This window comes from Aspergillus campestris, assembly GCF_002847485.1.
Source record: "Aspergillus campestris IBT 28561 chromosome Unknown P168scaffold_7, whole genome shotgun sequence".
Lineage (NCBI taxonomy): Eukaryota > Fungi > Ascomycota > Eurotiomycetes > Eurotiales > Aspergillaceae > Aspergillus > Aspergillus campestris.
The window spans coordinates 792,552-820,551 of NW_020194342.1; the positions used below are offsets into that span (position 1 = coordinate 792,552).

The following is a 28,000-nucleotide window of genomic DNA, read 5'->3' on the forward strand; positions in this document are numbered from 1 at the left end:
CGGCAGCGGAGACACCCTCCGAGGTCGGTAAGGACCCCCGCAGTTAGTCCACTTAGCTGGGAGTAGTATAGTATTAGCAGTCCGTCCATCGTCGACTACTTACTACAGAGCGGGGTAGCTGATCTATAGCTGGATGTAGACGAACTTTGAGATCGGATTGTGGTAATAATACTCCTGATCGGGAGAAGAACTATTATAAGATTACCAATATCAAAGCATAGCAGTATGCATGGGAGCATCAAACAGGAAAACCGATGCGTGAGACATTGAAAGTGAAAGGGATATAGATTTGATTGGTTCTGTTTGGCTGAGCGGAATTCTCGAGGTAAAAAGAGCCTATCAGAGGGTGGAGAAGCTCAGGCCCCATCGAGTCATTTTTTACAGCCTGCATTAGTGTGGGACCCCAGTCATCTGCTGTGTTAGATATTTAAGAAGATAAAAATTCGACAAGCACGATAATGGGGGCCATCCCTTCTTGTTTTTCTTATCAGAAGCCTAGGGGGAAATAAATCACAATTTAAGACAGAGATCCCATTGAGAAATTTGAAAACTCTTCACCCCCCGGAGATCTAGAAGAAAAGATATCCCTCCCCGGAATCCGTCTTCTATCTACTCAATAGAACGATCCAGTTGACTATTTGATTACGACGGGCTGCGATTGTCTGGTTGATCAGCGTCTTTTTCTCACGGATCTGTGAATATACTGCATGATGGCGGGGGACTCAAAACTGCCATCGGAGCTCAACGAGTCCACTCCGCTACTTCAGCCACCTCCCTACTCTGAGACTGATCATGGCTTCCAGCCGAGTTCATATTCGACGATACCCGCAGCAGAAGAAGATGCGACATTCCCCGCTCTGACACAAGTCGACTCGGTCCCAGCTGGCTTGGAGATCGAGCCAAACCTGCAGAGAATCGCGTCGATAGAGGCGGCCCGAAAGACGACAGCAGACGCCGAAGGCGGCCCATCGGGGACAGACAAGAACTATGCCTCGCGATTCATCAACGTATCGCCCATGAGATTCTGGTTAATCTTCTCGGGCATCCTCATAGGATACATCATTGGGTTCTTCGATTCCACCCTGATGGCGTCGAGTCACCCAGTCATCACTTCGCACTTCCACGCCTCCAACTCGGCGTCGTGGCTGTCGACAGCGTTCCTCTTAACCTCCACAGCCTTCCTCCCACTCTTTGGACGAATCTCGGACACGCTCGGTCGCAAGCCCGTCTACCTCTTCGCGATCGCCGTGTTCTTCGTAACGACCGCCTGGTGCGCCATGGCGCAAAGCATCGGCAGCTTCATCGCAGCGCGCGCCTTCTGCGGCCTCGGCGCAGGCGGCGTCTTCTCGATGGGCATGATCCTCTCCAGCGACCTAGTGCGTCTTGAATACCGCGGCGTCTACCAATCCTACATCAACCTCTGTCTCGGCATCGGCGGCTGCCTAGGTCTCGCCTTCGGCGGGTTCCTATGCGACCAGGTAGGATGGAGAGGTGCATTCTACGTGCAGCTGCCCTTCATCTTCATTTACTTCATAGTGGCAGCGTGGACTACCTCCAGTGACCTAGGCGTTAAGCACGCGCGCGTCGAACGCATGACTTTCAGGCAATTTCTCGGCAGTATGGACCTGGTTGGCTCTGTGATGCTTGTCCTGGGCGTCACGGCCCTGATCATGGGCCTCAACCTGGGCGGTAATGTCTTCAGCTGGACCCATCCCCTGGTCATCTCGTCCTTGATCTTATCAGTCGTCTTAGCTGTGATCTTTGTGCGCTACGAGCGCAACGTCGAGCGCGCCGTCATGCCCATCTCGCTACTCTCGAAGAACCCGCGCGCAAGCATCATCTTCGGAAACTTCTTCGGCTCCATCTCCATCAACACCATGATCTTCAACGCACCACTCTACTTTCAGGCCGTCAAGCTCGCCAGCCCTACAGACTCAGGCCTCAGATTGGTCGCGTCTACTCTGGCCGTGACGGTCTCCAGCGTGTCCACGGGATTCCTAATCACCTGGACCAAGCGCCTCAAGCCGACCGTCATGGTGGGCGACGTGCTCCTCTTCCTGGGCGGCTGTGCAGCAGCCACAATGGGCATTGGCACATCCGATCAAGTCGCCATGCTGTGCGTGTCTCTTTCGAGTCTCGGCCAGGGATTCGCGTTCCCGAGTTTGATGGTGTCCATCTTGGCTACCAGCGATCAAGACGAACAGGCTGTCGCCACGACGACTCTCGGCCTGTGGAGGAACTTGGGGTCTGTCATGGGCGTGTCGCTGAGTAGCTGGATTTTCCAGAACACTCTACTGTACCAACTCGAGGAGACGGTCACCGGTCCGAACAAAGATGGTGTCATTACGCTTGTCCGTAAATCGGTTCAGGCCGTTGTTAACCTCGACCCGATGCACCAGCAGCAAGGTATGCGCCCTTTTATAATATCAAAAACAAATCACTTACAGCTCTAGTGATCGGGGCATATGCCACTGCTCTCCGGGCTACTTTCCTGTTCGCCGCCGTCTGCGGAGCAATCACGCTCATGCTGCACTTGCGGGTTAAACTGCCCCGTTTGGGGAGTAAATGTTGAGTGTGGATCATTTTATGTTTTGCATGTAAGTCCCTCCGTCTATGTGGTAGCATGTCACGATGCCGGATAGGGAAAAGATTGGGAAAAAGTCGGCGCATATTATATGGTAACGATGTAAATGTTTTGATGAATGGGTGGTTTATCTAGTATAAGATATAAATGCATTAAATAAAAGTGTATTCTCTGTTATGAGTGTGAGCAGATTTGTTCTATCCCGGGGAGTAAATCGAGGGTGATACTTTTCGCCCGTTTACTGCTGAACTATACATGTCTCAGTGTCTCTACTCTTTGTTAACCAGTTTTAGATTTAACACTTTGATTCTGTGATAAAGAAACAACATCAAAACTAGCGCACAGCTCTCTCTAGTATCCAAAACATACAAAATCAAACGCAGTACCTAAATCATCACCATTCAAAACAAACATAGCCCTATCCCAAGCACCAAACAATTTCCACCCGTCAGGAGTGGGGCCTCCCCCAATGCACTAATCAATTCACGTGTCCCGTATCCACGGCTCTACCATTTTTTTCCCAGTCGCCCATCCATGGGTAGGTGTACCTGTTGTCTTGTTTATTCTACTAATACTCGTTTATTCTACTGATACCGCCCACCTATTCTACTAATACCTACCTCGAAATCCCATCTATCCCAACTATATCTCTTCCACCAATAATCGAAAATGCCCCGCGGTATACCAGGTCCCCACCCAGGGACACCCAACAAGAAACGCAAACACGAAGAAGACCTCTCCGAAAACCCGTACACGCGCAAATCCCGCGCGCGAACGGCCCGGCTCACGGGTGCAGACCGCACCATGGACAACGCCCGCAATGCGGACCGCCAGGCTGTAAATCGTCGGTTGAGGAGGATCAAGGCGAGCGGGGAGTATCTCGCTGCGGATGATGACGCTAGGAAGCGTATGCTGGGCGATGCGGTGAAGAGGGAGATTAAGTATCGGTGAGTGAGTGGGTTTTCGGGGTTTTGTTGGATGTACTCATTTTATGTACTGATTGGGCGAGACAGGGATTCGATTGGTCGTTCTGCGACGGCTATTGCGGAGAAGATTGGATATCGTGATGGCTCGACTAGTGCTGTCCAGGTTGTCAAGGATAAATCCGCTGAGAAGAATCCTGATGATATGATTCCTGTGGTTTTGACGTGCAAGCAGTGCGCTGGGAGTGCCAAGGACTTGGTGGCTAAGTGTGCGCCCATTAATGGCAAATCTGATGGCAAGACTGATGGCAAGACTGATGGCAAGTCTGATGACAAGCCCAAGCCATCGCGGCGCGCGGACACTACAAAAAAGCCAGACCAGCCTGCGCCTACTGCTAATAAAGCCGAAAGTGCCCCCAGCAAGCTCGAACAGCGCAACGAGGATACTCAACAACCTTGGACCTGGGAGAGTTGGTCCATGTTTTGGAAGACCGCTGTTACTCCCATCTTTAGCAAGGCAAAACGGCTTAGTCGGGTTGGAGGTGTGGTTCCGGAATGATGCTATGAAACTTGATCCGTTGTTTTTATAAGCCTTGTTTGTTTGGATTGGTCGAAAAGTTTTATTGTCGTTCATTGCGTTAGATGGCAAACGGTCTAAAGTTTGCTGTTTTGGATAGACTTTGATTTCATGGCTTGATTATTGCATGGGTTTAAGCCCAGTGGGTGAAAGACTGTCGAATGGTGTCTGAATGATGTATACGAAAAAGCATGTTGGCGATTTTACAATTTTCTATAGAGGCTATAAATATCTAATTCAATAATAACGATTCTCCATCTCTATAGACTCGTTTCTTCTAGGCGGTTCGAGTATTTACCTACCTAGGTATAGGACCCCGAGCACTCAATTCTGGGGGCTGACAAGCGCTTAGTGATCCATCAATTGGACAAGAAATGTTGGCCGTGATTGCATTAAACATCAGCTGGGCGCTTTCTTAACGTTTCAAGATAGTCAATGGCGGTTTCCCCACTCGTCATGAGCCTACATAATCCAGGTTCCCACTGCGCCTACCTGGCCAGAGTCGACAGATTCATCTCCAACACCAAATGCTTCTATTTTACCATACTACCTAGCCATACCTTATTCCAAGTATGATATCCCTCCCTTGAACCCTATGGTACTAGTCCAGGCGTTGACGATGACATAGTGTTACCCAAACAATGGCCGCATACCTATCTTTGCCCGCATTCCAAGAGCTTATCGAGTTTGTGGGGAGCGATTCCGCCTATGAGAACTCGGTAAAGGCATTAGCAAGCTCAATGCTCAGTTACTACTTCCCCATCGCCAATGGCTGGATTATTGCGCCAAAGCAAAACCGAAACAACCACTTGGCGGACTTCATCGTTCTTCGGGTGCAACGAAGTTTTCCAGGAAGCAGAAATGTGATTGATCATACTGTGGCCGAAGCGAAGAAGGAAGTGGACGATATAGACGGTGCTATGAAACAGCTCGAAGATGCCCTTGAGCATACGAACACGGAATTTGGGCGGTGTTGGGGTATCCTCTTTCACGGCTTGGATGTTCTGTTCTTTGAATAGCACAAGCATCTTCCCGTGGATTACCGGCTCATTCCTACGGGTCCCCCTTCTCAGCCATGCAGGGACAGATTCTATGTGCGGATTGATAGCGTTTCAGTTGATGAAATGTTGACGCATATGCTTCAACATGAGACCCCAAATTCTCGCTAAAATTTCAAGCGCCATATAAAACTGTTTCATGGGACGGATGATTTGGAAGGAGGCAATCTAATTTCATGGATCTTATCATGACCGCTACGCCAAAACGTTGACCAATGATTGGTATAAGGCTTAACCTGACTGGTTTCAACATCTTATTGTTAAATCTTTTTGTAGTCACTGTGCCACTAATCAAATCCATACGCAAGACCGGAAAATACCCCACTGAAATAAATTGTATAATCGGCTCTCTTTGGAGCAGGGGCGGCGAGACCGAACATGTGCCATGTATCTGGAAAGTGACGGGTTGGTTTGCAAGGTCGCAGGTGGAAATCTGTAGCTTTTCCATCATGGACCACGCTGCATCCTTTCCGATCCCGCTTTGCACGGTAGGCTTGGTGGATCCCACCACTCTCAAGAACAGCGCAAGGTCTGCTCTCCTGGCAACCAGAGCAGATATATTGAATGCGTTCAGAAGACATATCAGAGGACGGATATGCACATTCAGTATGAAACCAGGCATAGCAGACTGAGCAATAAATCCCAATGGTGTCTGATGTGTGTCGCTTGCCGCAACATGGTATCGAGAGGGGGTATTGGTGTATATTGATGCCATTAACTTGTAGAATGGAAGAGTAATACCATTGCTCAAGCAGCATAGACGCCTGAGCCATTGAAATCAAATCTTTCGGCCTCGGCGCAGATGCTTTTATTATCATCTCGAGAAGCTCCGTGGGCATTGGAACTCCCCAGCGCTCCGATGATCCCTTCCAGTGATTCGAGGTAAACACATACGCCAACAGCCTGAACCCAGGAGAGCAATGTATTGACGAATCATTGGTAACAAGTGGAATAGGTGGGGAATAAACCATGTGGCCATTGCGAATCTCAAAGAGTACGACTTGTCGTATGGAAATAGCTATCCCGTGTACCGCCACTGCTTGACCGTTACTGCGGGATACGAAATGCCTTGTTTTTGTAGACACTGAAGTGCGAATTTCGTCGGAGCTGCAGCACACAACTAGATATCCATGAAACCAGAAGACGTCGTTAGTTGGCGCCTTCCATCCCGGGAGGAACGAAAATGTGGTTATGTCTTTGTAATCTGTATTCCTAATCTCCAAGTCCCATGCCGCGATACGCAGCAGTCCAATTGCAAGTACAGAGAATAGAGAAAAGGAGCGTTCCCAAGTAGAGATTTCGCCTAAATAAAACCGCCATGTGAGGACAAAGTCCGTAAAGACCTTGAATTGCAGCTCGTTTAGCGGCGCGGGGACCATGGGATCGATCCCAAAGGATTCCAATAAATGTTGCACGCCAACTTCAGCATGTGCATCGCTCAGTGACTGATTACAATACTTAGGAACCTCTGCCACATCTTCAAGAAGAGCCTCCAACGTGCCGAGCGACGTCTCTCGGATACTGGTCAACGTTGCCCGTTGGGCTCTCGGGTATAAACCTCCGTCCACCGATCTCCAGCGGGTGACTGTAATGTAGCCAGCATCTCTGTCAACGGTATACACAAAATCGAGTTGGAAATGAAGCGGTGTCGGAAATGGGACAGTCCCCCATTTGAAATTGTTATTTCCTGAAAGAATTTTGCGGACGGTTTTCAGAATTGATGGCGCGTCTGGGGAAGGAGAGTCTGCACTGGAACGGTGGAACCAGCGGTACCAGTTCCCTACAACGGTGTCAATAGTGCTCGGTTAGTGACGGGAGTTATATACCATCAACGTGCAAGTTCCAGAGTCCCTTGGGCATCGTCGTGCGGAGAAGTGCGTGTGAGTCAGATTATGGATAGAGAAACAATATAGCTAGAACTCTCTGCCTATCTTCAACAAGAGCCTGATCTTTCAAGGATCTTACAGTGGCCTTGCATACAACATGACTAAGCGTGGTTAGCAGCATCGTATTGAACCTCAGGTGTCCAGATCGGATCACGGGTCTAGTCATGTGCCGATCGGCTTCTCTATCAACACCTATCTCCAACGGATATGAAAACGTTGACCTGTTCCTGGACTTATCTGGTAGGTCTGAACAATGCATATTCAAACACGGGTTACTGAACGAGGAAAGCAGTTCTTCCGCTAGCATCATGGTCCCAAATCGATACACGTGTTCGTGATCTGACATTTGGATGACCCGCTCCCTGCGGTCTTGGATATGCTGTATCCTAGCAAGGTTGAACCAAGATACTCTCTTTGACATGGCCTCTGCTGGCGACAGCAATGTGCTGTTGCCTCTAGGCGCGGACACTGCTATTGGAACTCCATGTATTGTGGACATTGAAGCCGCCGGAGCCCAATCGGAACCAGATCTAGTTGCATTTCCGGACAAACTAATCACGGAGAATGATGCAGAACAGGAAATCCCCTCAGGTGTAAGCGACATACTAACTCCAGGTAGTACCCCGTTGAGTGCGCCGCGTGGTTCCACCAGCGGGAGCAAAGCCAGTGCAAAGAAACCAAAACGAGTACGCACAGGCTGTTTGACATGTCGCGAGCGCCATCTGAAATGCGATGAAGCTCTGCATCGATGCCACAACTGCCGAAAGGCAGGTCGAATCTGCCGACGTGGGATTCGCCTCAATTTTATAGATACTCAGATTTCAGCCCCTCCTCATTATATCAAGCCCCCACTATGGAACCCTGTTTCCATCTGTGACGAGTCGAGGCGCATAGCGTCAGAGTATGTCGGGGGTTTTGAGAGGTATCCTACTCCAGAGAAGGATATTCTGCTGGGTGGGGATCTCCATAGTTTCCCCTACTTCGGTGGGCCAGTCGAGCTGAATACAACTGATCAACCAGTGTATCGAGCTGTTCAGTCATTGGGGAGCTTAGAAACGACATTCCAGCAACATTCGCACGCTACGACACCGTCCAATGAATACTATCAAAATTCTACACTCAGTCCTTTCCGGTCAACAAGTCAAAAGGCAATAAACGCTGTTAATCACACATGTCTTCAGACACTAGACGAGACGCTTCTCCTGCAAACCTTTGTGGAAGAAGTAGGACCATGGATGGACTCGATGAACGCCGCAAACTATGTAAGTCACGCAATCAATACGATGTAGATATTCCTAATTCTGACTGTCATACTTAGTTTTCCCATATCTTGCCATTCTATGCGCTAGAAGAGCCTATGTTATTACAGGCCGTTATGGCCTGTGCGGCGCGACATCTATCACGGGTCAATTCTTCATATGGCGAGGAACAGGCTGTACATTTCCACGATATGGCCTATAAAGATCTGCTTCGCTCACTACGGGACCCAGCACGTGATTCGGCTCTTTGTGCCACAACGGCAGTGATTCTCAATGTCTATGAAGCGATGTGTTCTGGATCAATGGTGTTCGTGTATGGCATGGATCACATCGCTGGCGCCAGGGCGCTGATCAAGGAATGTCATTGGGATGCGACGACGCCCGGCCTGGGCGGAGCGTGCTTTTGGCTGAATGTCGAAATGGAACTCCTCGATTGCCTGCACTCTAAATGGATAATCTCTTGGGATCCAGACTTGTGGGGTGTTGACATGAACATGCACCAGGCCCGGCCTAGTATTGCCGGTAATGAAGAGGCGTGGGCTCATCGCATGGTCTACATCTGTGCCAAAGTGTCAAATTTCAGGTCTTCTTCACTCCAAGTTCAGGCCGACGGGTACATGGGCCATGAACCGGAACTTAGCCACCGATACCAGGAATGGTGCACTTATAACGCGTGGTGCAATCAGTGGGCGCAACTTGCACCCCGGTCCATGATGCCTCTTTCTTACGTCCAGCCCTGGCAGGCCAATTCGAATTCAGCATTCCCAAAGATATGGTACGATTTAACCGACGAATTACTTACTACATGCTAACCCTGTGTAGGCTCGTCAAGCATCCCATCATCATCGCCCGGTTATTCTACCACACGACAAGAATACTCCTTTCCAAGTCCCACCCCTTGGAGTCGGAATTTAGCCCCGAAATGCAAAGTATGCAGCAAAGTCACTCGCATGATATCTGCGGAATTGTAGCCCATGTTCGAGACCGGTATGTCTTCTGAATCAACCTATATGACCTACCGAATATTGACCAGCGCTATTTAGAGGAATTGCCGGTCTATCCACGCGCTTCCTAGCAATTGTCGCAGAGTCATTCAAGACGAGAGAAACACAGGAAGAGACTCTTAAGATCTTAGACGACATTGCTATGAAAACAGGCTATTCGACAGAATCTATTAAACACGAGTTACAAGAGGTCTGGGGCTGGAATTCAGCTGGCTGTTCCAGCATTGAAACCCCATCTAATTTCACAAGTTCTGATTCTTATGGGCCTGTATATACGCAGCTCAAGATGCCGCCCGGAATCATCAACCCTATTATGGCCTGCGCTGATTTTTCAATGGATAATCATCCGTATCAGGGATATTATGTCGCGCCGCATGAATCCAATCAGCATTCGTGCGGGTTCTGAATGATATGTTTAACTGGTTATATGCATCTTCAAGATACTCTATAGATTTATGTTCGTCTTACGACTTTTGATACCTTTGCTTTTGTTTTTTATAATTTTTCATTTGGAGGGCGCTGAGTGTATATATATTTCTCCGTGCATGTGTAACAGGCTAGAGCCTTCAGAGCAAATCTGATTATTTTCTTTTTTCATATTTGTGAGAGTGTACCCATTTCACCTCATAGACACTAAAATCCAAAGTGTAAATATTTTCCATTTTTTTCTATAATTATTGTGATTATTCAAACACATGCAGTAGTTGTAGATCCGTGCCGCAACTGCAGTGATCAAAGGTGCCAAGACCCGAGCACTCCACAGCATTCCTCTCGTTCCGCTCAACATCCACCAATGCAATCGACAGCATCTACCCCAATCAAACCACCAAGGACCATGCAAAAGCCCAAATAGAGAGAAGACTGCAAATTTGCACAACTCCAAATACTTGCAGCTCGGCCGTCTCTACAAACTAGAAATAAGCGATGTCTACCACACCCAAACCCCCAACACCGGTCTACATTCTGCGCGGCCACGCAGCCCCCATCCACGCCTTGCACGTCTTCCACGACAACCTCCGTCTGATCTCAGCTGATGCAAATGGCTGGGTGGTAGTATGGGATCTGGTCCTGAAGCGGCCAGTGGTGGCGTGGAAGGCGCACGACGGAGCCGTATTAGAGGCTAAGGCGTCTAGTTCTGGCTTTGGCAAGACGACAGAGGTATACACGTACGTTCCTCCTCACGCATTATCGTATCTAGTCCAGGAGAAAACAACAAGTACTAACCATGAATACAGACACGGTCGAGACCACAAACTCCGCGTATGGCGCTTCCGCGCCCAGGACGAAGAGATCCTTCAAAAAGTCCTCCCCGTCGATCGCGTAGTCGACGGCGATGACGACGGGAAATCAACTGGCACAGGTGTCCAGCCGTGGATGGTGCACTCGCTTCCTGTGAATGCGCTGAATTTCTGCGCGTTCTCGTTGCTGTTTCTTGCTGAGGATAGTGATGCTTCTTCCGCTGCAATGACAGAAGGTCAGACGCAGGAAGAGGCTACGCCGCTATCATCGTCGGCGTTGATAGCAGCGCCTAACGCACTCGACTCCGGCGCGCTCGATATCTTCCAGCTTCCTGTTGAGAGGCGCGTATGCACCATCCCCGCTGATCCGGCCGTGAAGACGGGGATGGTGATGGCTGCTAAGCTGTTAGTGCGGGGCCCGGGAGAGCAGCTCTACGTCGCGGCTGGGTACGAGGATGGGCGGGTTGCTGTTTTCGCGCGGCGTGGGGAGCTCAGTGCGAAGGTTGTGCGGGAGGCTGGTGGTGGGGGGCCGTGGGAATGGGAGAAGATCTACGCTTGTCGGCTTCATAGCCAGCCTGTTCTGGCGATCGATGTCTTTGCTGCTGATGGGTACTTTGTCAGCTCGTCTGCTGATGCGCTCCTGGTTAAGCACCCTGTGCCGCCGCTTGCTTCTGTTGGAGGCCATCAGGGTGTCGTGGAGGATACCCCTTTGAAGAATGTGAATACTAAGCATGCGGGGCAGCAGGGGGTGCGGATTCGCTCTGATGGGAAGATATTTGCGACTGCGGGGTGGGATTCCAGGGTCCGAGTCTACTCCTGCAGAAGCATGAAGGAGTTGGCTGTGTTGAAATGGCATAAAGAAGGGTGTTACGTTGTTGCGTTTGCGGATGTTCGTTCTGCGATTGATGCTTCTTCGGGGCAATCGGTTGCAGAGCAAGCAAAGAACGACGAAACAGCGGCTGAGACCCAGCTAACACAAGGGGGATCATCTCTGGCAACACTACAACGACAGAGAAACGAAAAGGTCCAGAACACGCATTGGCTGGCTGCTGGCTCGAAAGACGGCAAGATCTCATTGTGGGATATCTATTGAGGATTATTCCTCGAACGCGACATGCTATGTACATTTTCCTGTATCTCTCCTTTTTGCCCTTTTTTTTCTCTGTTCTTTTCAAAACACGGACCTACGCAAGATTGAACTCGCTTGCACCGCCCATATGCTCCCTCATCTTCGCCCGCATCTTCTGCGCGGCCGTCGGTGCGTCCGGTGCGGGGCCACGAGCGCCATCATCGTCACCAGCCTTTCTCTTCGTCCCGCCGCCGCTTCTCTTCGCCTTGAAGTCCTTCTTCGTGTCTTCTTGGCCTTGTCGCAAACCAGGCACATTGACCTTGCTGGGACGATCGCGCAATGCGAAGGCCTTAGCCAAATGACCGAGGTGCAATTCCTTGATGTTAAACATGTGCCGCTCGTTCGCGATATGCGTGGCATACGCGCGAATGTGCGACTGGTATGCGCGACGCGCCATTTCGAGGTTCTGCGGGTTGTCTAGGGCCCAGCGCTCGGCGTCCATCTGCCAGTCTGTCGCCTTGACTTCCCAGTTCTTGCCTTTGCCTCCTGACTGGACGTTTCCGCCGAAGCCCCGCTGGAGGATGTCGTTTGCGGTGTGTCGAGCCAATGTTTTTCCCCCGTCCCGATAGCTGCGTTTGAGGATGTCGACGTAGTTCTCTTCGCAGCCGGGTTGCAGGAAGAGCAGTGCGCGCCCGTCTCGTCCGAGACGGGCTGTACGTCCGATTCGGTGAAGGTGGTCTTCGGCGCTGAAGGCCGGGTCGTATTCGATGACTAGGTCGACGTTGGGAAGATCGAGACCACGAGACGCCACGTCCGTACAGATCAGCACGGAGGGTTCGCGGTTCTTGGCGTATGAGCCGAGCGTGGAGGTTCGGACGTGCTGGGGGAGGGAGCCGTGCAGTCTGTAGAGCGTGACGGGGTTGGCAGGGTTGGAGAAGTCGGTGGCGGGCGCGATTGTCCCGTTGGCGGACGCTTCTGCGGTCTTTTGTTTTTCTTCGGCGTCGCTTTCTTCCTTGTCGGAACTCTTTTCTTCTTCTTCCTTCGGTCTCGAGAATAGCTTGAAATGGAAATCGACCGAGTCGGCGCAGGAGACGAAGACGATGGCTTTCATCACTGACCCCTTTCTCATGAATGTGCGTTTTAAGAAGCCCGTAAGAGCGACGAGTCGCAGCTTCGACGGAACAAGAGCGTAGGACTGCTTGAGCTGCGCGGGCACTCGGAACGCATCCTCATCCCCGTCCGCATCTCCAGACTCTCCATCCTCGTCCTCCGGATCGGCCTTGATGTGGATCGCATCCTTCAAACTGATCTCACCCAGCTTCTGCACATTCATCTTCAGCGTAGCCGAGCAAAGAATCGTCGCCCTCTTCGCCGGAACCCCCGGGATGCGACTCGGCCGGTGCCGCGCATCCAGCTTCTGAATAATCCCCTGCAGCTCCTGCTCGAACCCCAGCTCCATAAGACGATCGCCCTCATCGAGCACCAACCACCGCACATTACTCACATCCAGCGCAACCGTATTCTCCAGATGATCCGCCAGTCGCCCGGGCGTCGCAACCAAGATATTCAGCCCCTTGCGCAGCCGCGCCTTCTCCGACTTCTTCTTCTCTCCACCGATGACCGTCCCCGCGACGATCCAATGCGCACACCGCAACAGGCCTTCCAACACGACCGAAATCTGCTTACACAGCTCGCGCGTCGGCGCCAGCACGATCGCAAACAGCCCACTATCCCGATGCACCCCGTCCCCCTCCGTGGCAGTCCCCTCCCGCGCAGACCGCGACAGCGCCATGATGCGCTGCACCAGCGGCAGCAGATACGCCAGCGTCTTACCGGACCCCGTCTCCGCCTGTATGAACGCATCGCTCTCCTCCTTCAACAGCGGCCCAATCGACGCCTTCTGAATCGCCGTCGGCGCCTTCAGCTCCAGCTTCGTGAGCAAATGCGCCGCCAGGGTCGGCGTCAGGCCCAGGTTGGTGAAGGTATCGAGGCCATCGATGAGAGGCGCATTGGTAGGCTTCGCGTCGGGCTCGTCCGCTCCGGTTTTGTGCTCGTTTTCATTCTGCGGCTCCGGATTCGACGTGAACAGCGACGATTGGAACGAGTCGGTACTGAGGTACTTTTTCGTCCCGCTGCTTCCACCACCACCGCCGCCGCCGCCGCCGCCATCCGTGCGCTGTCGCTTCTGCGGCCGTGATAAAGGAAGAGGAACATGGTTCGGGTTGCGCGGTGGGCGTTTCTCGGATTTGTCGCCGCCTTCTTCGCCCGGTCCTTTCGTCAGTCGGTCTTTGGCGGCTTTCTTTGCGCTGAGGCGGTCGCGCCAGGTTCCTCCGGTGATTTTTTTCTCCTGTTTCGTGTAGTTGAGATTATCTCCAATGGAGAAGTTCAGGAGTAGGCCGTCGTCCGCCATGATGGTATAGACCTTTTGGCTGACTCGGTGGTTGTGTTGGGGTTGAGTGAGTGACTTCTGTTGCTTTTCTTCGGCGTGGAAGAAAGACGCTCGGACGCCGCTGGGAAATTTTCTCGGCCCGATCTGCTCCCGAGCCCTCGACTTTTGCCCTACTTTCCTGATTGAGAGGTCTGGTATTTCTTAGCCAATTCATTGTACAAGTAAATATTTTATGAACTTTCGGAATACCTGAGTTATTGGGTGGAGTTGATATTTATGAGGTTTTTTTTCTAGAAGAAATCTAGTGGAGTAGGTTGTGATTAGGTTTCTAGATACATGTGTGATCAGGCAGAAATGGTACAAAGATGCCATTGATCGGATAGCATCAGGGTATAGAAAGAAGTATGTCCATGCTGCAAGGAAGCCACAGAGGGGGCAGATTAAGCACGAGGCTGAAGGGTGAGGTTATCAATCAGTCGCACTGGCACCTTTCCATCTCCCAAACCAGCGTCTTCTCCGGCCTTCAACTCCTCGATCGGAGCCATCTTGACCGCGCCGCTCAAAATGGCTCCCTTGGCGGGGTCAACCACCTCCACCTCGTCCAGGGTGTCCGGATCAGCCAAGGAAATGTAGTCGACATCGTACAGCGCCCGCTCGGCAGGCGAGAGAGCCTTTTGCTCCGACAGTACTCGGTCGGTCACGAGAGTGGCAGCGCCAAGAATGTCGGCTCGCGTGACCTTACCCGCATGGTAGGCGGCTTCGGCAGCCTTCAGGGCCTCGTACAGGACCAGACCGACCGACCGTCGCCGCGAACCCAAATACACGTTCCGTGAGCTCATGGCTAGTCCGTCGTGTTCGCGAACGGTTTCCACGATGCGGATCTCGGTTCCCACATGGAAATCTTTCACCATGCGCTTGATGACAACGGTCTGCTGGACGTCCTTCTGGCCAAAGTAGGCGCGGTCGGCCATCACGATGTTGAAGAGCTTCATGCAGACGGTCGCGACTCCTCGGAAGAAAACCGGTCGTGAGGCGCCCTCCAGCCGCTGGGACAAAGGAGAGATCGTCACGAATGAGCCGTCCCCGTCTGGTTCGGACGACGGCGGCAGAGTCGGGTACATGACTTTGGAGGTCGGAGCCAAGATGGCTGTGACACGGCCCGCGTTGCCATCCTGGCTGGTGAGCTCCTTGTTTAGTTCCTCCAACTTCGCCACGTCGCTGTCCCAGGTGCGTGGGTAGCTGGACAAGTCCTCACTGACGCCAAACTGAGTCGGATTGACGTAGATACTGACGACAACGTCCGTGTTCTCGGCCGCGGCCTGCCGCACTAGCGACATATGTCCTTCATGCAGGGCTCCCATTGTAGGCACGAACCCGACTGTGCGACGGGAGAGCCGGAGATCATTGCGGAACTGTCGGAGGGGAGGCACCTCCCGAAAGACTTGGAAGGAGTGCGATGGAGTGGCCATTGTCGAAGAGTACCGGAGGAACGAGGCGGCGGCTGTCAATTGCAACACAAACCGTCAGACCTGGGCCCAGAAGAAAGTAGGGAAAATTATAGGAGACTCCTTACTGAAAACCGACCTCCGCCAGGAGAACATTGTGGGTGTCGTCGTCGAGCTATCTATCAATCACGTATGGGTTTGGGTCGAATTGTCCCACTGTGGAGCGTCCCGGATATCAGTACCACATCTGGTGAGAGACCGAGGGCTACAGCCAGCATCAATACAAGGATCAGGAGGGCCGAGGGAATGTGAAATGTTTCGGAGGGGCGAGGACGCCGTTCTGCATGGTGTTGACCCAGCAGGATAATATGTGATCGTTAAGCGTGCTGATGACTGCGGCGTGGTTCTCGTCCTAAGCTGGTGGAGTCATACAGTAAGTGGAGGAACCTGCGCTTGAGTTACGGGGCTTTGCCTGTTCCCGTTAGTGTGTGCCGGGGCGATCATTTAGGGGCGGTTGAATATATGACATAATTGCCTGATGTGTTGAAAAAGTACTGTCTTTGATGATACCGTTTAACGGGTGGTATTGGGACGGTTGACTGCTGTACACGTCCGGATGCTATCCGTCAGTTGTACTTAAAGACAGAGAGACCTACAATGACAGATATGATGTATATCTCTACCGATAATATATGGATATATATGGTATTGTTGGCTTCAATCTGTTGAGAAGCGGGGCGGTTATCCACGGTGACTCAGCCATGCATAATTACCTAATATTCATACCGACGGTCTTGTATCCGCATGACCGCGTCCACGTGACCGCCACCCGAGGTCTCTCTGGGGTAAAACCGGGGATGATCGTTGCCTTTTGTTGGGAATCGTGGCCAGTGAGAGACGCCGTTACGAACCGGGGCTTTCCCGCCAGTGTCCAGGATTCGCCGCACCTCATTCCGCAGCTGTTTTACTCATTGCAGCTCTTCCGTTGCTTTTCTCCTCGTTTTGCTCGATATTTCATGGCCAGTCGGTTGTTTCAACCGCCATCCCGCTCGTGTTGTGCCTGAAAATCGATCGATCATCTGCCAGTTCAAACCTTGAGCTGGATAGATCACGGTGACAGATCAATTTGACCTGCGAACCTTGCCGTCTCCGACATCCGCCACCCGTGGTCATGGCATCGGACAAGAGCCCAATGGGCCAGTCGGCCCCAGATCTCGAAATCGTCGGCGATAAGCTCACCATCCACCCCAGCGCGGTCACCGGTGGCCACGAAGAAAAGGAGCCGCAAGATGGCCAGATAACCGAGCGGAATCTGGTCCACCACATGGCGCGCTTTCGCGAGAACCCCTTTCACTTCCTCCGCGAAGTCAGTCTACACATGTCCGGCACGGGGTGGCGAGCCTACGACGATGTGATCGGCCAGCCCATCTTCTACTCCGGCTTTTCGGAACGCATGAAGTCGCTCATCTTGGACAGCCCGTTGCTGCAGAATAAGGTCAAGGAACTGGCGGAGGTGCGACTGGGCGTGGAAGACAAGGAGGGACTGCTATCTGTCCAGCCGGGGCCGCCTGAGAAGCGCCGCGCGCATCGCCGGAGCGAGATCGAACGGAATCTGAATGAGGTCGTGGATTCGATGCTGGACAATATGATCTGCAAGATGGAGAGCAAGCGGTTTATCCGTGGCGCGTACTATCTCTGTACGCAGCTGCTGACCCGTGCTTATGACCAGGGGATTCATGTGTCGAGTGAGGAGGTGCTCCGTCTACGGTCGGTGGCCGAAGAAGCTGCGAAGAAGAAGCGCTCGATTGTCTTTTTACCCTGTCACAAATCCCACGTGGACTACGTCTCGCTCCAGCTGATTTGCTACCGTCTGGGGATCGGTCTTCCCGTGGTGGTGGCAGGCGATAATCTGAACATTCCCATGCTGGGCTCGTTTTTACAACATGCAGGTATGGTTCAGAGCGCTCTCCGTGTTGATCAATGCTCATAGCTACAGGTGCCATGTGGATTAGACGAAGCTTCGGGAACGACCCGCTTTACAATACCGTCGTCCAGTCGTATATCGATACCATGATGCAGCAGGGTTTCAACTTTGAGTGTTTCATCGAGGGCGGACGGTCGAGGACCGGAAAACTCCTGTCGCCGAAATTTGGTATCTTGAGCTTCATCTTGGACAGTGTACTCTCCGGTCGCGTTGAGGATACGATCATCTGTCCTGTCAGCACGCAATACGACAAGGTTATCGAGACAGAGTATGTATCTGAGCGCAGGATATACTTGTGCCCCTACTGACATCGCCCAGGTCATATATTAGCGAGCTACTTGGTCAACCCAAACGGAAGGAAAACCTGTCAGACTTCCTCTCGTCCTCTTCGGTCCTATCTCTGAAACTCGGTCGGGTGGATGTCCGATTCCACGAGCCGTGGAGCCTTCGCGAGTTCATTGGTCAACAACTCACGCGGCTCCCAGACCACATAAGCGGACAGCCCCTGAGCTATACGGACCGGGGTCGTGTCCTACGGACCCTCGGTTATCGCGTCCTCTCCGACATCAATGATGCTTCCGTGATGATGCCTACCGCACTGGTGGGAACGGTGCTGCTGACTCTCCGTGGGCGCGGCGTCGGCAAAGGGGAACTGGTGCGCCGCGTCGAATGGCTCTGCGAGCGTGTCCGCGCCAAGGGGGGTCGAGTCGCGCACTTCTACCGGTACCCCACCGAGGTGGTCATCGACCGGGCGCTCGAGGTGTTGGGACCACAGCTTGTTGGGGAGATCAGTGGTCTCGCGGAGCGGACATACTACGCAGTGGACCGTTTCCAACTTTCGTTCTACCGAAATATGACCATCCACCTCTTCATTACCGAGGCGCTGGTGTCCTCAGCCATGTATACCAGGGTGAAGCAAGGCGGCGGGCCTTCTAATCAGAGGATCTCTTTTGCCGACCTTCTCAGTCAGGTCTCCTTCCTCTCGCAGGTATGTTATTTCACCTCCTTCCAGTAGTCAACGGCTAACGCATGATCAGCTTTTCCGCGGCGAGTTTATTTTCCCGCCCGAGGGTCTAGCCACCAATTTGGATAAAACCCTCCATGGATTAGAAAAAGACGACGTGATCACGATCACTAGGGACAGCGCAGGGGCCCCTCAGTTCGTGGAACTCAGCGAGGCCGAGCGTCGTTGCGGCCGCGAGAATTACGACTTTTACTGCTTCTTGACCTGGCCGTTCATTGAAGCTTCGTGGCTGGGGGCCGTGTCTCTCTTGGGGCTGACGCCACCCCGCAACGCTCCCCAAGATGTCTGGCTCGACTACAAGAAGGCCCAGGACAACGCACAGCTTGTAAGTTTTCCTTATGCAATCCTCGCGGAATGGTTCGCTAACCGACCTCCCAGCTGGGCAAAACCCTCTACCACCAAGGCGACCTCTCATATTTCGAAGCCGTGAACAAAGAAGCCCTCAGGAACTCGTACCAGCGCTTCGTCGAAGAGGGCATCATCCTCGTGGCCAAGGGCAAGGAGAAGGGTTCGGTTGCCATGATGCGTCTGGCACCGGAGTGGATGCCACAGAGAGATCCGTCGACAGACCGCCTGGTAGCCCGCGGGCGCCTTTGGGACTTCATCGAACTAATTGCACAGTCCCGACGGGAAGGGTATGTTGCCAGTGTCTCCCACTCAGTTTATGCCCACGCTAACGAACGTAGTAAAAATCGACGAGACGGCGCGACGGTCTCCTCCCGGGTACTTATCATGTCCGACCTTACCGGCCGGAAGATGTTTGCGAACACGAAGCGGCCTGAGCAGGCCGGGGATGTAGACGTATCGACGCGGTCGATGCGGCGAAATGAGATCGAACCCAGTGCGAAGTTATAAGTCGGTCTTTTGGCGTGCTTCGTTTGGCGCGATCACTCTTCCCCTTTCAATACCCGTTGTCTATTATTATTTGGCGTATATATTTGTACATATCCTTTTGTGCTGATACTGTGTAAGCACGAGATGCACTACCCCGTCTTGCATAGTCTTAGTCTATTGTACATGAAATCAACAATACAACCTTCAAAATATAATTATAATTTCAAAGACTTGACTGTCTTGGTGAATACCAGAAGATACTATACCTAATGTACGTCAGGTACGGAGTAGGTAGTTCAGACCGTTGATTGGTGGATGCGGACCAACTTCGTCCTTAACCGAACCGACCTCCATGAACAATCTTACATCTATCCTTGGATGATACTCGCCTGTCTACTTTTGCACCCTAGTCCATAAGATGTCTTCTCTCGGGGCCTGCGACGAATGCTTCCGGCGAAAAAGAAAATGCCACCCAGCCCCCAACACCATGCAATGCATTCGCTGCCAAACTTCGTCTCTGTCGTGCACTAGAACACGCCGTCCAGGGCGCATTGGACGACCACCTAACACCGGGTTATCCAACCAAGAAGGCACGTTTGACATCTGGGAGTCATCAACTGGCAATACAGTGGAGAGAAAACATGCTGCGCAGCCGCCGTCGACCAGCTCTAGCACCCCCCGTGAAGTCCATTCCGCGGAATTAGTCCAGTCAAATCACAGCCGGGAAATCCAGCAGCAGCTTTCCCTCCCAGATCTAGACGACTCAACTTTCTACGAGGCACTAGACATATGGATGTTTGGCTCTTCCTTCGCACGCGACTTCCACCGTGCAATTCATTACTGTCACCAAAATTCCCCTTGGCTACTTCACGAGATGTTCATCACCATGGACACGTTCCTGGAGTGGGCTCGCTTTAGCCGAACGACCTCGGAACGAGTGGACATCAAGGGCGGCGCCCGGTCGCTGCAGAAGCTGCGCACCGTCGAGGTCACTAGCGCCCAGGACGCCCTGGCCGTCTTAATGTTGGGTCAAGCGCTAGCGGCGTTTGATTTATTCGTCACCTTTGCGGGGTCGATTTTCATTCTGAGATACGCGTTGTCTCTGGTCAGACCGTGGTACCCCAGTTTTGCACGGGTCCAATTCCTCGACCCCGTCACTATTAGCCCCATTTTCTGGGATATCGTGGATTGTTTGGCACACCGGGAAGTGCCGGTGATTCGGCCACAGCTGCGCGATGCGCCTGTTGTTGACCGCTTAGCTGGTCTGTGTGCGTCCTTGCTGCCTACTCTCTATGACTTGTGTGTGGTTGGCCATGAAATGCGGACAGATCCTGATCGGGTCTCGCGACTCGATAATATTGAAGCTCAGATACGTCAGTGGACACCAGACTACAGAGCGCTCGAGACTTCGGGCTGTAGCCAAATAGAGATCGCGTTGATGCGCACACAAGCGGTTATGTACAAACTTGCTAGCCTGCTGCTCATCCACCGTCTACGATACCCGTTAACCTCCCACGACGACACCGCCGCGTCTCTCGCAAATGAGATTCTGGCCGAGCGAACTGCATTCTTCAGCAGACAGGGCAGCGACGCTACCCTTCAGAATGTTGGTCTGCCTCTGATTCTAGCACTATTGGAAGTGCCACTGTCGATAGATGATATGTGGGAATCTTCTACTCGACTGCGTGTGCGTCCCATCTGCGTTGATCGATTAATCTCCTTCCATCGATACTTTTGGGAACAGAGGTTGTCCGGCTTCAATGGCTCGGTCTTTGAATTGGTCGATCGTGGTCCTACGTTTGTAGTTCTGCCTTGAGCTTGCAGATGGCATTGTCCCAGTACCAGGTGCGCGGCCAGAATAGCCGTGCAGATAAATTTGTCACAAATTCTGAACTTATCGCCATCCACATAGTTTACTCCTATCAGCACCCCATCTACTTACTCATCTCTCTCTCCAGACGTCGCAGTGTGACAAATTTCTCAGACACTGTGTTGCGAATCCATTCCTGGATCCAATTCGGATACGCCCTCACAAGCGCAGTTAGCCCGTACGAGTTAGGAACAACGACCTGCCCGCCATTGCCGGCAACAATTTGGCCAACCACAGCGGATGAGATCTCATGGGGCTCTAAGACTGGTTCTTTCCAGTGGCTGCCAGCCTGCGTCATCTTATCGATCATCGGAGTGCGAACCCAGAGAGGATGGATAATACTGGTCACCAATTAACCAACGTGGTCTTTTCTGTGGAGAACAGCATAGGTTTGTACACACCTTGTTCTGACTTTCTTTGAGCCGTATATATGCCTAATTTCTTGGGTGAGGCCTTCGTGAAAGGCCAAGGCCGAGGCTTTTGAGCATGAATAGTCGACACAATCCACGAAGCTGACAAAGCTGGCTAAGCTCGCCACGGTGATGATGTGGCCGTGATCCTTCTCGACCATACGAGGTAGAAACTCCTTAACCGTCCAAAAGTGCGAAAGCGTGTTCACTTCCATGGTGCGGCGGATATGCTCGTCTGGTTCGTCCAGGATGGACCCTTCCAATGCCACCCCGGCATTGTTGATTAGGACCGTGGGGTCACCGTGGTCTTTCCTGATCTGGTCTGCCACTTGTTTGAGGGCCGCTCGGGAGGTGATGTCTGTCTGGTAGAAAATGACATTTGGGGCTATAGAACGGTCAGCCAAGCAACGAATCTCGACGCACGCGAGACAACAACTTACGCAGCGGATAGTCCGGCTCCGTCACATCCAGAATCACGATCTTGACATTTTGTTGCGAGAGATCTTTCACGATCTGTTTCCCAATCCCACCGGCTCCCCCCGTGAGGGCTATCAGCTCTGTAGTCGGGTCCCACCGGTCGACTTCCAACCAATTATTCTGCACGCGCCTTGAGAGATAGCTGTTGGCCCCTTTCGCAAGCCGAAAGGCTAAGAAGAATGCTAGACCTTTTTGTACACGGGAGTCAAACAGCACTTTTTGAAATCCTTTTGGTAGCCCAGATAACAACGACTGTGCTGTATGCAATAACAGCTGGAGTTGTTTATTCGTCATGTCGAATTTCTGCCACTCTGGGTGGTTTTAACGCCATCGTTCACAAGGTTTTCTGGGGCTTTTTATATGCGACTATCAAAGGTTTGCTCACAGCATTCCTTGGTGCGTGGAGTATGTTTGTCTCGGCTATAAGCCCTATTATTGCGCAATCTCGCATCAATTCCCCCAGGAGGAATTCTGCACCAGGCAGCCGGCATACTGACCAGTTTGGAGGCGGAGGGTTTTAACCCGATCGGGCTAAAAGGGGCCGCTGCAGATCTTACTGATCAACAATCTCCACTGGACTACTCGAAGGGCCCTTCCCTTCTTGGGTAAAAAGGAACCGCTTGGTCCAATCGCATTGTCACCCGCGGTCTATACTTTCGAAGGTGGGCCTGCAGATAATGGATGTGGTTTGTGAGGTAAGGCTTTGGCAAACTTCACATCTGATCAATGTGCTAGTATATGGCGAAAGGGGAATGATAGATGGTTGCACGGCATATCAAGCCACGTCGCTCCGTGGTTTCAATCACTCGACACATTTTAAATTTCACAAACTTCTGCAGCCAAAATGACTGAATTACACCAGCCCCTCGATGGAGAAAAGCTACTTGACGTGCTCATTATCGGGGCAGGTATATCTGGAATCAACGCCGCCTACCACCTCCGGACAGAGCTACCACACTATCGCTTTGCCATCCTAGAAGCCCGCGATAATATAGGCGGGACCTGGGACCTGTTTCGCTACCCCGGTATACGGTCCGACTCGGATCTCTACACATTTGGCTTCTCCTGGCACAGGTGGAATCGATCGAACCCGATCGCCCAAGGCGCTGATATCTTGGAGTACCTCGATGATGCGGCCACCACTTATCGCCTCAAGGACCACATTCTCTTCAATCACCGCGTCTCGTCGCTTGAATGGGCCCAGAATCAATGGACAGCTGAGGTCCAACACGCCGGCGCGAACAAGACCATCCGCGCTCGATTCATCATCTTCGGGACGGGCTACTACGACTACCACCAGCCCCTGACAACGGACATCCCTGGTCTCGACCAGTTCAAAGGCCAGGTCATCCACCCGCAGTTTTGGCCCGACTCCCTCGATTACACCGACAAGCGCATCGTCGTCATAGGAAGCGGCGCGACGGCAGTAACACTCATCCCAAAGCTCGCCGAGCGCGCCGAACTCGTCACAATGCTCCAACGCAGCCCGACTTACATCATCACAGTCCCTAATCCCTCACTAAACTCCTGGTGGGCGCGACTCCTCCCCAAGTCCTGCGTCTATTACATCCGCCGAGTTTTCAGTTTCATTTTCGGTCAACTTTTCTTCCGATACTGCCGTGCCTTCCCAGGCTCCGCACGAGCGTTCCTCGATCGCGGAGCGAGGTCCCAGCTCCCCGCGGATATTCCCCTGGACCCGCACTTCAAGCCGCGCTACAACCCTTGGGAACAGCGTCTCTGCGCCTCCCCAGACGGGGACTTTTTCAAGGCCCTCGCGTCCCGCAAGGCAGCTATCCAAACAGATACCATCTCCACAGTCGACGCCCACGGCATCCGTCTCTCCAGCGGCACTTACCTCCCCGCAGATATGATCGTGACAGCCACGGGCCTCAAACTGCAAAACTGCGGCGGCATCCCCATAACAGTCAACGGGAAACCGCTCGACATTCCCCAGAAATTCATGTGGAACGGCCTCATGCTGCAGGATCTACCCAACGCGGTCCTATCCCTCGGATACATCAACGCGTCGTGGACGCTCGGCGCTGACGCGTGCATGCAGCTGACCTGTCGCATATTGAAACTGCTCGAGAAGGGCGGACTCACCGCTGTCGTCCCTGTCCGCGACGGGGTGCAGAGGACGGATGGGAAACCGGCGATGCGCTTGTTTTCGACGTATCTGGTGCGCGCGCAGAAGAACATGCCTAGGACGGCTGCGGCGAGACCTTGGGTTGCGCGGACGGACTATCTCTCGGATATGTATTTTGGAAGGTTTGGGGATGTTACTGCTGGGTTGGAGTTTTTATAATTGATAACGTGTGTATTCATGGAGGTAAAAATTCTGATCAGTACATTACCACTGGCTGGATCTTTACTGGGAATAGCCCAATACACCTTGCGAATTCTAGAGTTTCGAACAGAATGCAGAAATGGAACAGACTCTGGTCTGGAAACAAAGCTGCATCCTGTTTAAGATAGCAGTGATTGCACTCAGTTAGACCAATGGCCACTGTCACCTGACTGCAATCCCAACTGAACATGTACTTCCTTTGGTATCGTGTCTATGCAGATTGAGCGTTTACTATTCCGTGATTGTCACACGTTCATGCGTTTCCCTTTGCCCAAGATATCAATAAATGGCTGTGTTGATTACACACCTTTCTACCGTTTACAACATCAGTCGCTTGACAGTGGAACATCTCAAATAATGACAGCCGAGAAGAGTGAGAGAACGACATTGTCTTGTCAAAGCCTTGGAAAATTCCATTTACTTTCACTAATTGCTGTCTCAAGGGGCTGGGACAACCCCCCTCCTCCCAGAATGAGCCATGATAATAGATGTTAGCATCTAGCAACCATCTTACCGCTATCATCTACTCGAGATCTTCCAAGACACAATCAACAAAATACTCGGTTCGATTCTATACAATCCATACGTCACCACAACCAAGCCCAGAAAAGAACGGGGAACCAGACAAAGCAAAGGCCAGCCCACGATCAACAAAAAGAAAATCAACAAATTATATGTATATACCAAGACAAGATACCAACCTAACTAAATCCAGAGCTAAATCCAACTCTCAAGTGCATCTACGAAGCCTTCTCAACCGCCTCATGAACATCATCCGCATCCGCCTCCTTAATACTCTGGCGACGCACCTCCTCCGCATACTCAGGTTTGAGTTGACCGTACTTGTCAAAGCGGTGCGGCTCTTTAATGGAGTGGTGCACGACGTTGAAGACGTTGGTGGTCTTCTTGAAGATATCGTCCATTTCTTCGAGCGAGCGGTAGCGCGTCTCTGGGTAGAAGAGATATACGATGGGGAAGATGACGGCGTTGCTTTCTTTGTTAGTATCTTTGCCGTTTTATTTCTGCCTCTTTAAAGAGGGGTTTTGGGATTATGGGGAGGGGGAGAACGTACATCACTGCGAAAATAACATAGGTCTTATACCCGATTGTCTTGAACGCGACGGGGGTGATCATTACGACGAGGAAGTTGAAGATCCAGTTTGCGCTGCGAACCCACCCCGTGTGTGAGTAACTTTGTCTTGGCTGCAGGTATTAAAGTAAGGGGCATACCTCGTTGACAACGCATTAGTCGGTGCGCGGATACGCAGAGGCACAATCTCAGCCGGATACAGCCACGTCATGCCTAGCCAGCCCAGTGCGAAGAAGCTGTTGAAGACGAACAGGAAGACGATCTGCGCGGGGGCTGCCTTCATGTTTTTCTCGGGTTGGTGCAGCTGCTCATAGCTGACTGCTAGGGCGACCATGGAGAGGGACATTCCGGCCGCCTTCAGGTTCAATTCATCGTTAGCATGGTATATTACATCTGGACTGAGAGTGGGTGGAAAGGATGACGCACGCCGATCAACATGAGTTTGCGACGACCAACCATTTCGATGATGAAGATCGGAATGAGAGATGCCAGGAAGTACTCGGTGCCGTTGCAGGCGGCGATCAGCTTGGGGTAGTTGTTTTCCGAAAGATTGATCTCGTCGAATAGTTTTGGGGCCTGTGAAGTCAGCCTCTAGCCTCACCATAATAGGTGGAAAGAGAGGGGATGTGGAAATGTGGCTGGCCATACGTAGTAAGTAATAAGATTGATCCCCGAGATTTGCTGGAACATCTGACAGACGTATGCCAGAGCCACACGGTGGAATTCACGGTATTCGGTCATTTGGAAGAGACTGCGGTACGAGCCCTGGGACATCTCCTTGACCGTCTGCTGCACAGATCTGTATTCGTTCTGGATAAACGGGTCATCGCGGTTTTTCTCATTGAGTACCTCGAGGACTTCAATGGCCTCTTCGTCGCGACCCTGCATCACGAGCCATCGCGGTGACTCGGGGAGATTGAGAATGGTGCCGAAGATGATCAGGGCGAATACGATTTGGAACGCGAGCGGGAAACGCCAGGAGACTTCGTTTTCGCCAATCCATGCCATGCCTGTCTCATTATAAGTCTCTTTTCTTCCTCCATTTCCATGCGGGATAATCCAGTTGACGGGAATGATATGGACTCACCATAATTCAACCAATAGCTAATGGTGATCCCCGCCGTTATCAGCATACCCTCGACCATGACAAGCTTGCCGCGTGCATGGGCCTGCGCCGTCTCCGACTGCCACGTAGGAACAGTACTGGTGTTCATGCCGTTTCCCCATCCGGTCACAATGCGGCCGACAATCCACTGGGGCAGATCGTACGCGCAGCACTGTAGCAGTGCACCAATGGTCATAATGACCGACCCCCAGAAGATCGTCTTCCGACGGCCCAGCGGATTTCCCACGAAGATAGTGAACACGGCGCCCAGGAAGCAGCCCAGATTGTAGGCAGCCACTGCGATTCCTTGATAGGTGTTGCGCGCGGTCTCCTCCGCCTCCGAGATGCCTTCCTCTTTGGGGTTGATTTTGGGGAAATATTTTACGAACGACGGGAGGTCGAGCAGACCGCCTGTTACGCCCTGGTCGTATCCGAAGAGCCTTGTTTAGCACATGTTAGTGGGTACGTTCTCGTGCTTTCCCGGTGAGCAGGAAAGAAGGGGGCGGGAGGATGTACAGGAAATCAAGACCGGCAATGAAACCGATGGCCCAGTTCAGGGTGTTGCCTCGCATGCCAAAGTAAAGAGGGATGCCAAACATTTTGGCGGAGGGAGTCACTTTGTCGTGACAGTAATGCTCACGAATACGGCTGGAAATGAGAGATAGAAAGTCGACCCGATCGCGAAGAGCAGGCTGCGACCTTCAAGTAGGCGAGCGCCCCCCAGTCTCATGTACGAAGAAAAACAACAGGTCTTCCTTCATTTAGACAGCCCCATCCGCGTTGACAATTTAGTGCAATCCGGGCGCAACACTGACACTGGGCAGACAGTTAGGGCATCATGCGACGGAAGTAACCACTTCGCCAATCAGACATGGCGAAGATGAATCCCCGCGTGGTGTGGTCGATTCCTGATACAGTAAATCCGGGTTGATCGAGCATCAATGTGCCTCAGGCTCTGGTCATTCACTATCTGAGCGCCAGCAGGATGCACTACTAGAATCAAGCGTCAGGGTGGAGCACCAAGCATCGGTTGGCAACGCTTGATACGATTGGCACTCGAGGCGTGACTTTCATTGGGCTGCACTGCCATTGATGTTGTTCGCCGCCTTGGTTGGTCCAGCTGGTCCAGGTGGCCCAGTTGGCCAAGTTGGCCAAGTTGGCCCAAGAAATCTCGTGTGGAAAGACTCTGACAGCCCGTCTGGGGAGAAGGACCGCTCGCACCATATGGCGGTAGGGGGTTCCCTCACAAGACACACAGTGAAAATAGTGAGGATCACCACGGGCGCAAGGATCCCCGAGCTTCTCGAAGTCGAAGGATGCGAATGGTGGCATCAGAAAGCGACCATAGTTACCAGCGGCATGCGATCGCATCCAGGATTTCCCATCTCGGTACGCTGATCCCTATAACAAAAGCAAGTCAGGCTCAC

At 52.2% G+C, this 28,000-nt stretch overlaps 13 protein-coding genes across 13 annotated transcripts; 8 read left to right on the forward strand and 5 right to left on the reverse strand.

The window, feature by feature from the left end:
* The first annotated feature begins 474 nt into the window (after positions 1 to 474).
* Positions 475 to 2,711, forward strand: P168DRAFT_311277 (putative MFS multidrug transporter). The gene is made up of 2 exons (XM_024839479.1): positions 475 to 2,406; positions 2,454 to 2,711. The coding sequence occupies exons 1-2, from the start codon at positions 708 to 710 to the stop codon at positions 2,570 to 2,572; spliced, it is 1,818 nt and encodes a 605-aa protein (XP_024692306.1). The 5' UTR covers positions 475 to 707; the 3' UTR covers positions 2,573 to 2,711.
* Positions 2,712 to 3,170: 459 nt separating this feature from the next.
* P168DRAFT_327760 (uncharacterized protein) lies at positions 3,171 to 4,286 on the forward strand. The gene is made up of 2 exons (XM_024841278.1): positions 3,171 to 3,531; positions 3,598 to 4,286. Exons 1-2 carry the CDS (start codon positions 3,254 to 3,256, stop codon positions 4,064 to 4,066), a joined length of 747 nt encoding a protein of 248 aa, XP_024692307.1. The 5' UTR covers positions 3,171 to 3,253; the 3' UTR covers positions 4,067 to 4,286.
* Positions 4,287 to 4,599: 313 nt separating this feature from the next.
* Positions 4,600 to 5,267, forward strand: P168DRAFT_167841 (uncharacterized protein). The gene is made up of 2 exons (XM_024832876.1): positions 4,600 to 4,654; positions 4,713 to 5,267. The coding sequence occupies exon 2, from the start codon at positions 4,726 to 4,728 to the stop codon at positions 5,101 to 5,103; it is 378 nt and encodes a 125-aa protein (XP_024692308.1). The 5' UTR covers positions 4,600 to 4,654; positions 4,713 to 4,725; the 3' UTR covers positions 5,104 to 5,267.
* A 162-nt stretch (positions 5,268 to 5,429) lies between these two features.
* Positions 5,430 to 7,021, reverse strand: P168DRAFT_305051 (PHD finger domain-containing protein; the record flags this gene model as incomplete). Its single annotated transcript, XM_024838896.1, has 2 exons — positions 6,969 to 7,021; positions 5,430 to 6,922 (listed from the first exon to the last, which is right to left on the reverse strand). The coding sequence occupies exons 1-2, from the start codon at positions 7,000 to 7,002 to the stop codon at positions 5,430 to 5,432; spliced, it is 1,527 nt and encodes a 508-aa protein (XP_024692309.1). The 5' UTR covers positions 7,003 to 7,021.
* Positions 7,022 to 7,447: 426 nt separating this feature from the next.
* P168DRAFT_311278 (Zn(II)2Cys6 transcription factor) lies at positions 7,448 to 9,714 on the forward strand (the record flags this gene model as incomplete). The annotated part of the gene is made up of 5 exons (XM_024839480.1): positions 7,448 to 7,514; positions 7,563 to 8,290; positions 8,347 to 9,062; positions 9,110 to 9,274; positions 9,331 to 9,714. The coding sequence occupies 5 exons, from the start codon at positions 7,448 to 7,450 to the stop codon at positions 9,695 to 9,697; spliced, it is 2,043 nt and encodes a 680-aa protein (XP_024692310.1). The 3' UTR covers positions 9,698 to 9,714.
* Positions 9,715 to 10,099: 385 nt separating this feature from the next.
* On the forward strand, positions 10,100 to 11,668 carry P168DRAFT_167855 (WD40 repeat domain-containing protein). The gene is made up of 2 exons (XM_024832877.1): positions 10,100 to 10,457; positions 10,527 to 11,668. Exons 1-2 carry the CDS (start codon positions 10,216 to 10,218, stop codon positions 11,620 to 11,622), a joined length of 1,338 nt encoding a protein of 445 aa, XP_024692311.1. The 5' UTR covers positions 10,100 to 10,215; the 3' UTR covers positions 11,623 to 11,668.
* dbp7 (putative ATP-dependent RNA helicase) lies at positions 11,609 to 14,026 on the reverse strand. The gene has a single exon (XM_024837305.1). The coding sequence runs from the start codon at positions 14,006 to 14,008 to the stop codon at positions 11,714 to 11,716; it is 2,295 nt and encodes a 764-aa protein (XP_024692312.1). The 5' UTR covers positions 14,009 to 14,026; the 3' UTR covers positions 11,609 to 11,713.
* A 258-nt stretch (positions 14,027 to 14,284) lies between these two features.
* On the reverse strand, positions 14,285 to 15,824 carry P168DRAFT_311281 (pantoate--beta-alanine ligase PAN6). The gene is made up of 2 exons (XM_024839481.1): positions 15,561 to 15,824; positions 14,285 to 15,488 (listed from the first exon to the last, which is right to left on the reverse strand). The coding sequence occupies exons 1-2, from the start codon at positions 15,586 to 15,588 to the stop codon at positions 14,428 to 14,430; spliced, it is 1,089 nt and encodes a 362-aa protein (XP_024692313.1). The 5' UTR covers positions 15,589 to 15,824; the 3' UTR covers positions 14,285 to 14,427.
* A 507-nt stretch (positions 15,825 to 16,331) lies between these two features.
* On the forward strand, positions 16,332 to 19,471 carry P168DRAFT_270181 (lysophospholipid acyltransferase family protein). The gene is made up of 6 exons (XM_024835191.1): positions 16,332 to 17,381; positions 17,429 to 17,684; positions 17,735 to 18,404; positions 18,454 to 18,765; positions 18,819 to 19,075; positions 19,127 to 19,471. Exons 1-6 carry the CDS (start codon positions 16,604 to 16,606, stop codon positions 19,293 to 19,295), a joined length of 2,442 nt encoding a protein of 813 aa, XP_024692314.1. The 5' UTR covers positions 16,332 to 16,603; the 3' UTR covers positions 19,296 to 19,471.
* A 221-nt stretch (positions 19,472 to 19,692) lies between these two features.
* On the forward strand, positions 19,693 to 21,566 carry P168DRAFT_344861 (Zn(II)2Cys6 transcription factor domain-containing protein; the record flags this gene model as incomplete). Its single annotated transcript, XM_024841849.1, has 2 exons — positions 19,693 to 19,847; positions 19,947 to 21,566. The coding sequence occupies 2 exons, from the start codon at positions 19,693 to 19,695 to the stop codon at positions 21,088 to 21,090; spliced, it is 1,299 nt and encodes a 432-aa protein (XP_024692315.1). The 3' UTR covers positions 21,091 to 21,566.
* Positions 21,186 to 22,325, reverse strand: P168DRAFT_270188 (SDR family oxidoreductase; the record flags this gene model as incomplete). Its single annotated transcript, XM_024835192.1, has 3 exons — positions 21,186 to 21,485; positions 21,546 to 21,939; positions 21,995 to 22,325. 3 exons carry the CDS (start codon positions 22,323 to 22,325, stop codon positions 21,209 to 21,211), a joined length of 1,002 nt encoding a protein of 333 aa, XP_024692316.1. The 3' UTR covers positions 21,186 to 21,208.
* Positions 22,326 to 22,831: 506 nt separating this feature from the next.
* Positions 22,832 to 24,357, forward strand: P168DRAFT_290862 (flavin-containing monooxygenase). The gene has a single exon (XM_024837306.1). The coding sequence runs from the start codon at positions 22,876 to 22,878 to the stop codon at positions 24,334 to 24,336; it is 1,461 nt and encodes a 486-aa protein (XP_024692317.1). The 5' UTR covers positions 22,832 to 22,875; the 3' UTR covers positions 24,337 to 24,357.
* A 761-nt stretch (positions 24,358 to 25,118) lies between these two features.
* On the reverse strand, positions 25,119 to 27,172 carry P168DRAFT_319187 (sugar porter family MFS transporter; the record flags this gene model as incomplete). The annotated part of the gene is made up of 7 exons (XM_024840252.1): positions 25,119 to 25,368; positions 25,451 to 25,543; positions 25,609 to 25,823; positions 25,895 to 26,044; positions 26,117 to 26,478; positions 26,556 to 27,013; positions 27,090 to 27,172. The coding sequence occupies 7 exons, from the start codon at positions 27,170 to 27,172 to the stop codon at positions 25,119 to 25,121; spliced, it is 1,611 nt and encodes a 536-aa protein (XP_024692318.1).
* Between the last annotated feature and the right edge of the window lie 828 nt (positions 27,173 to 28,000).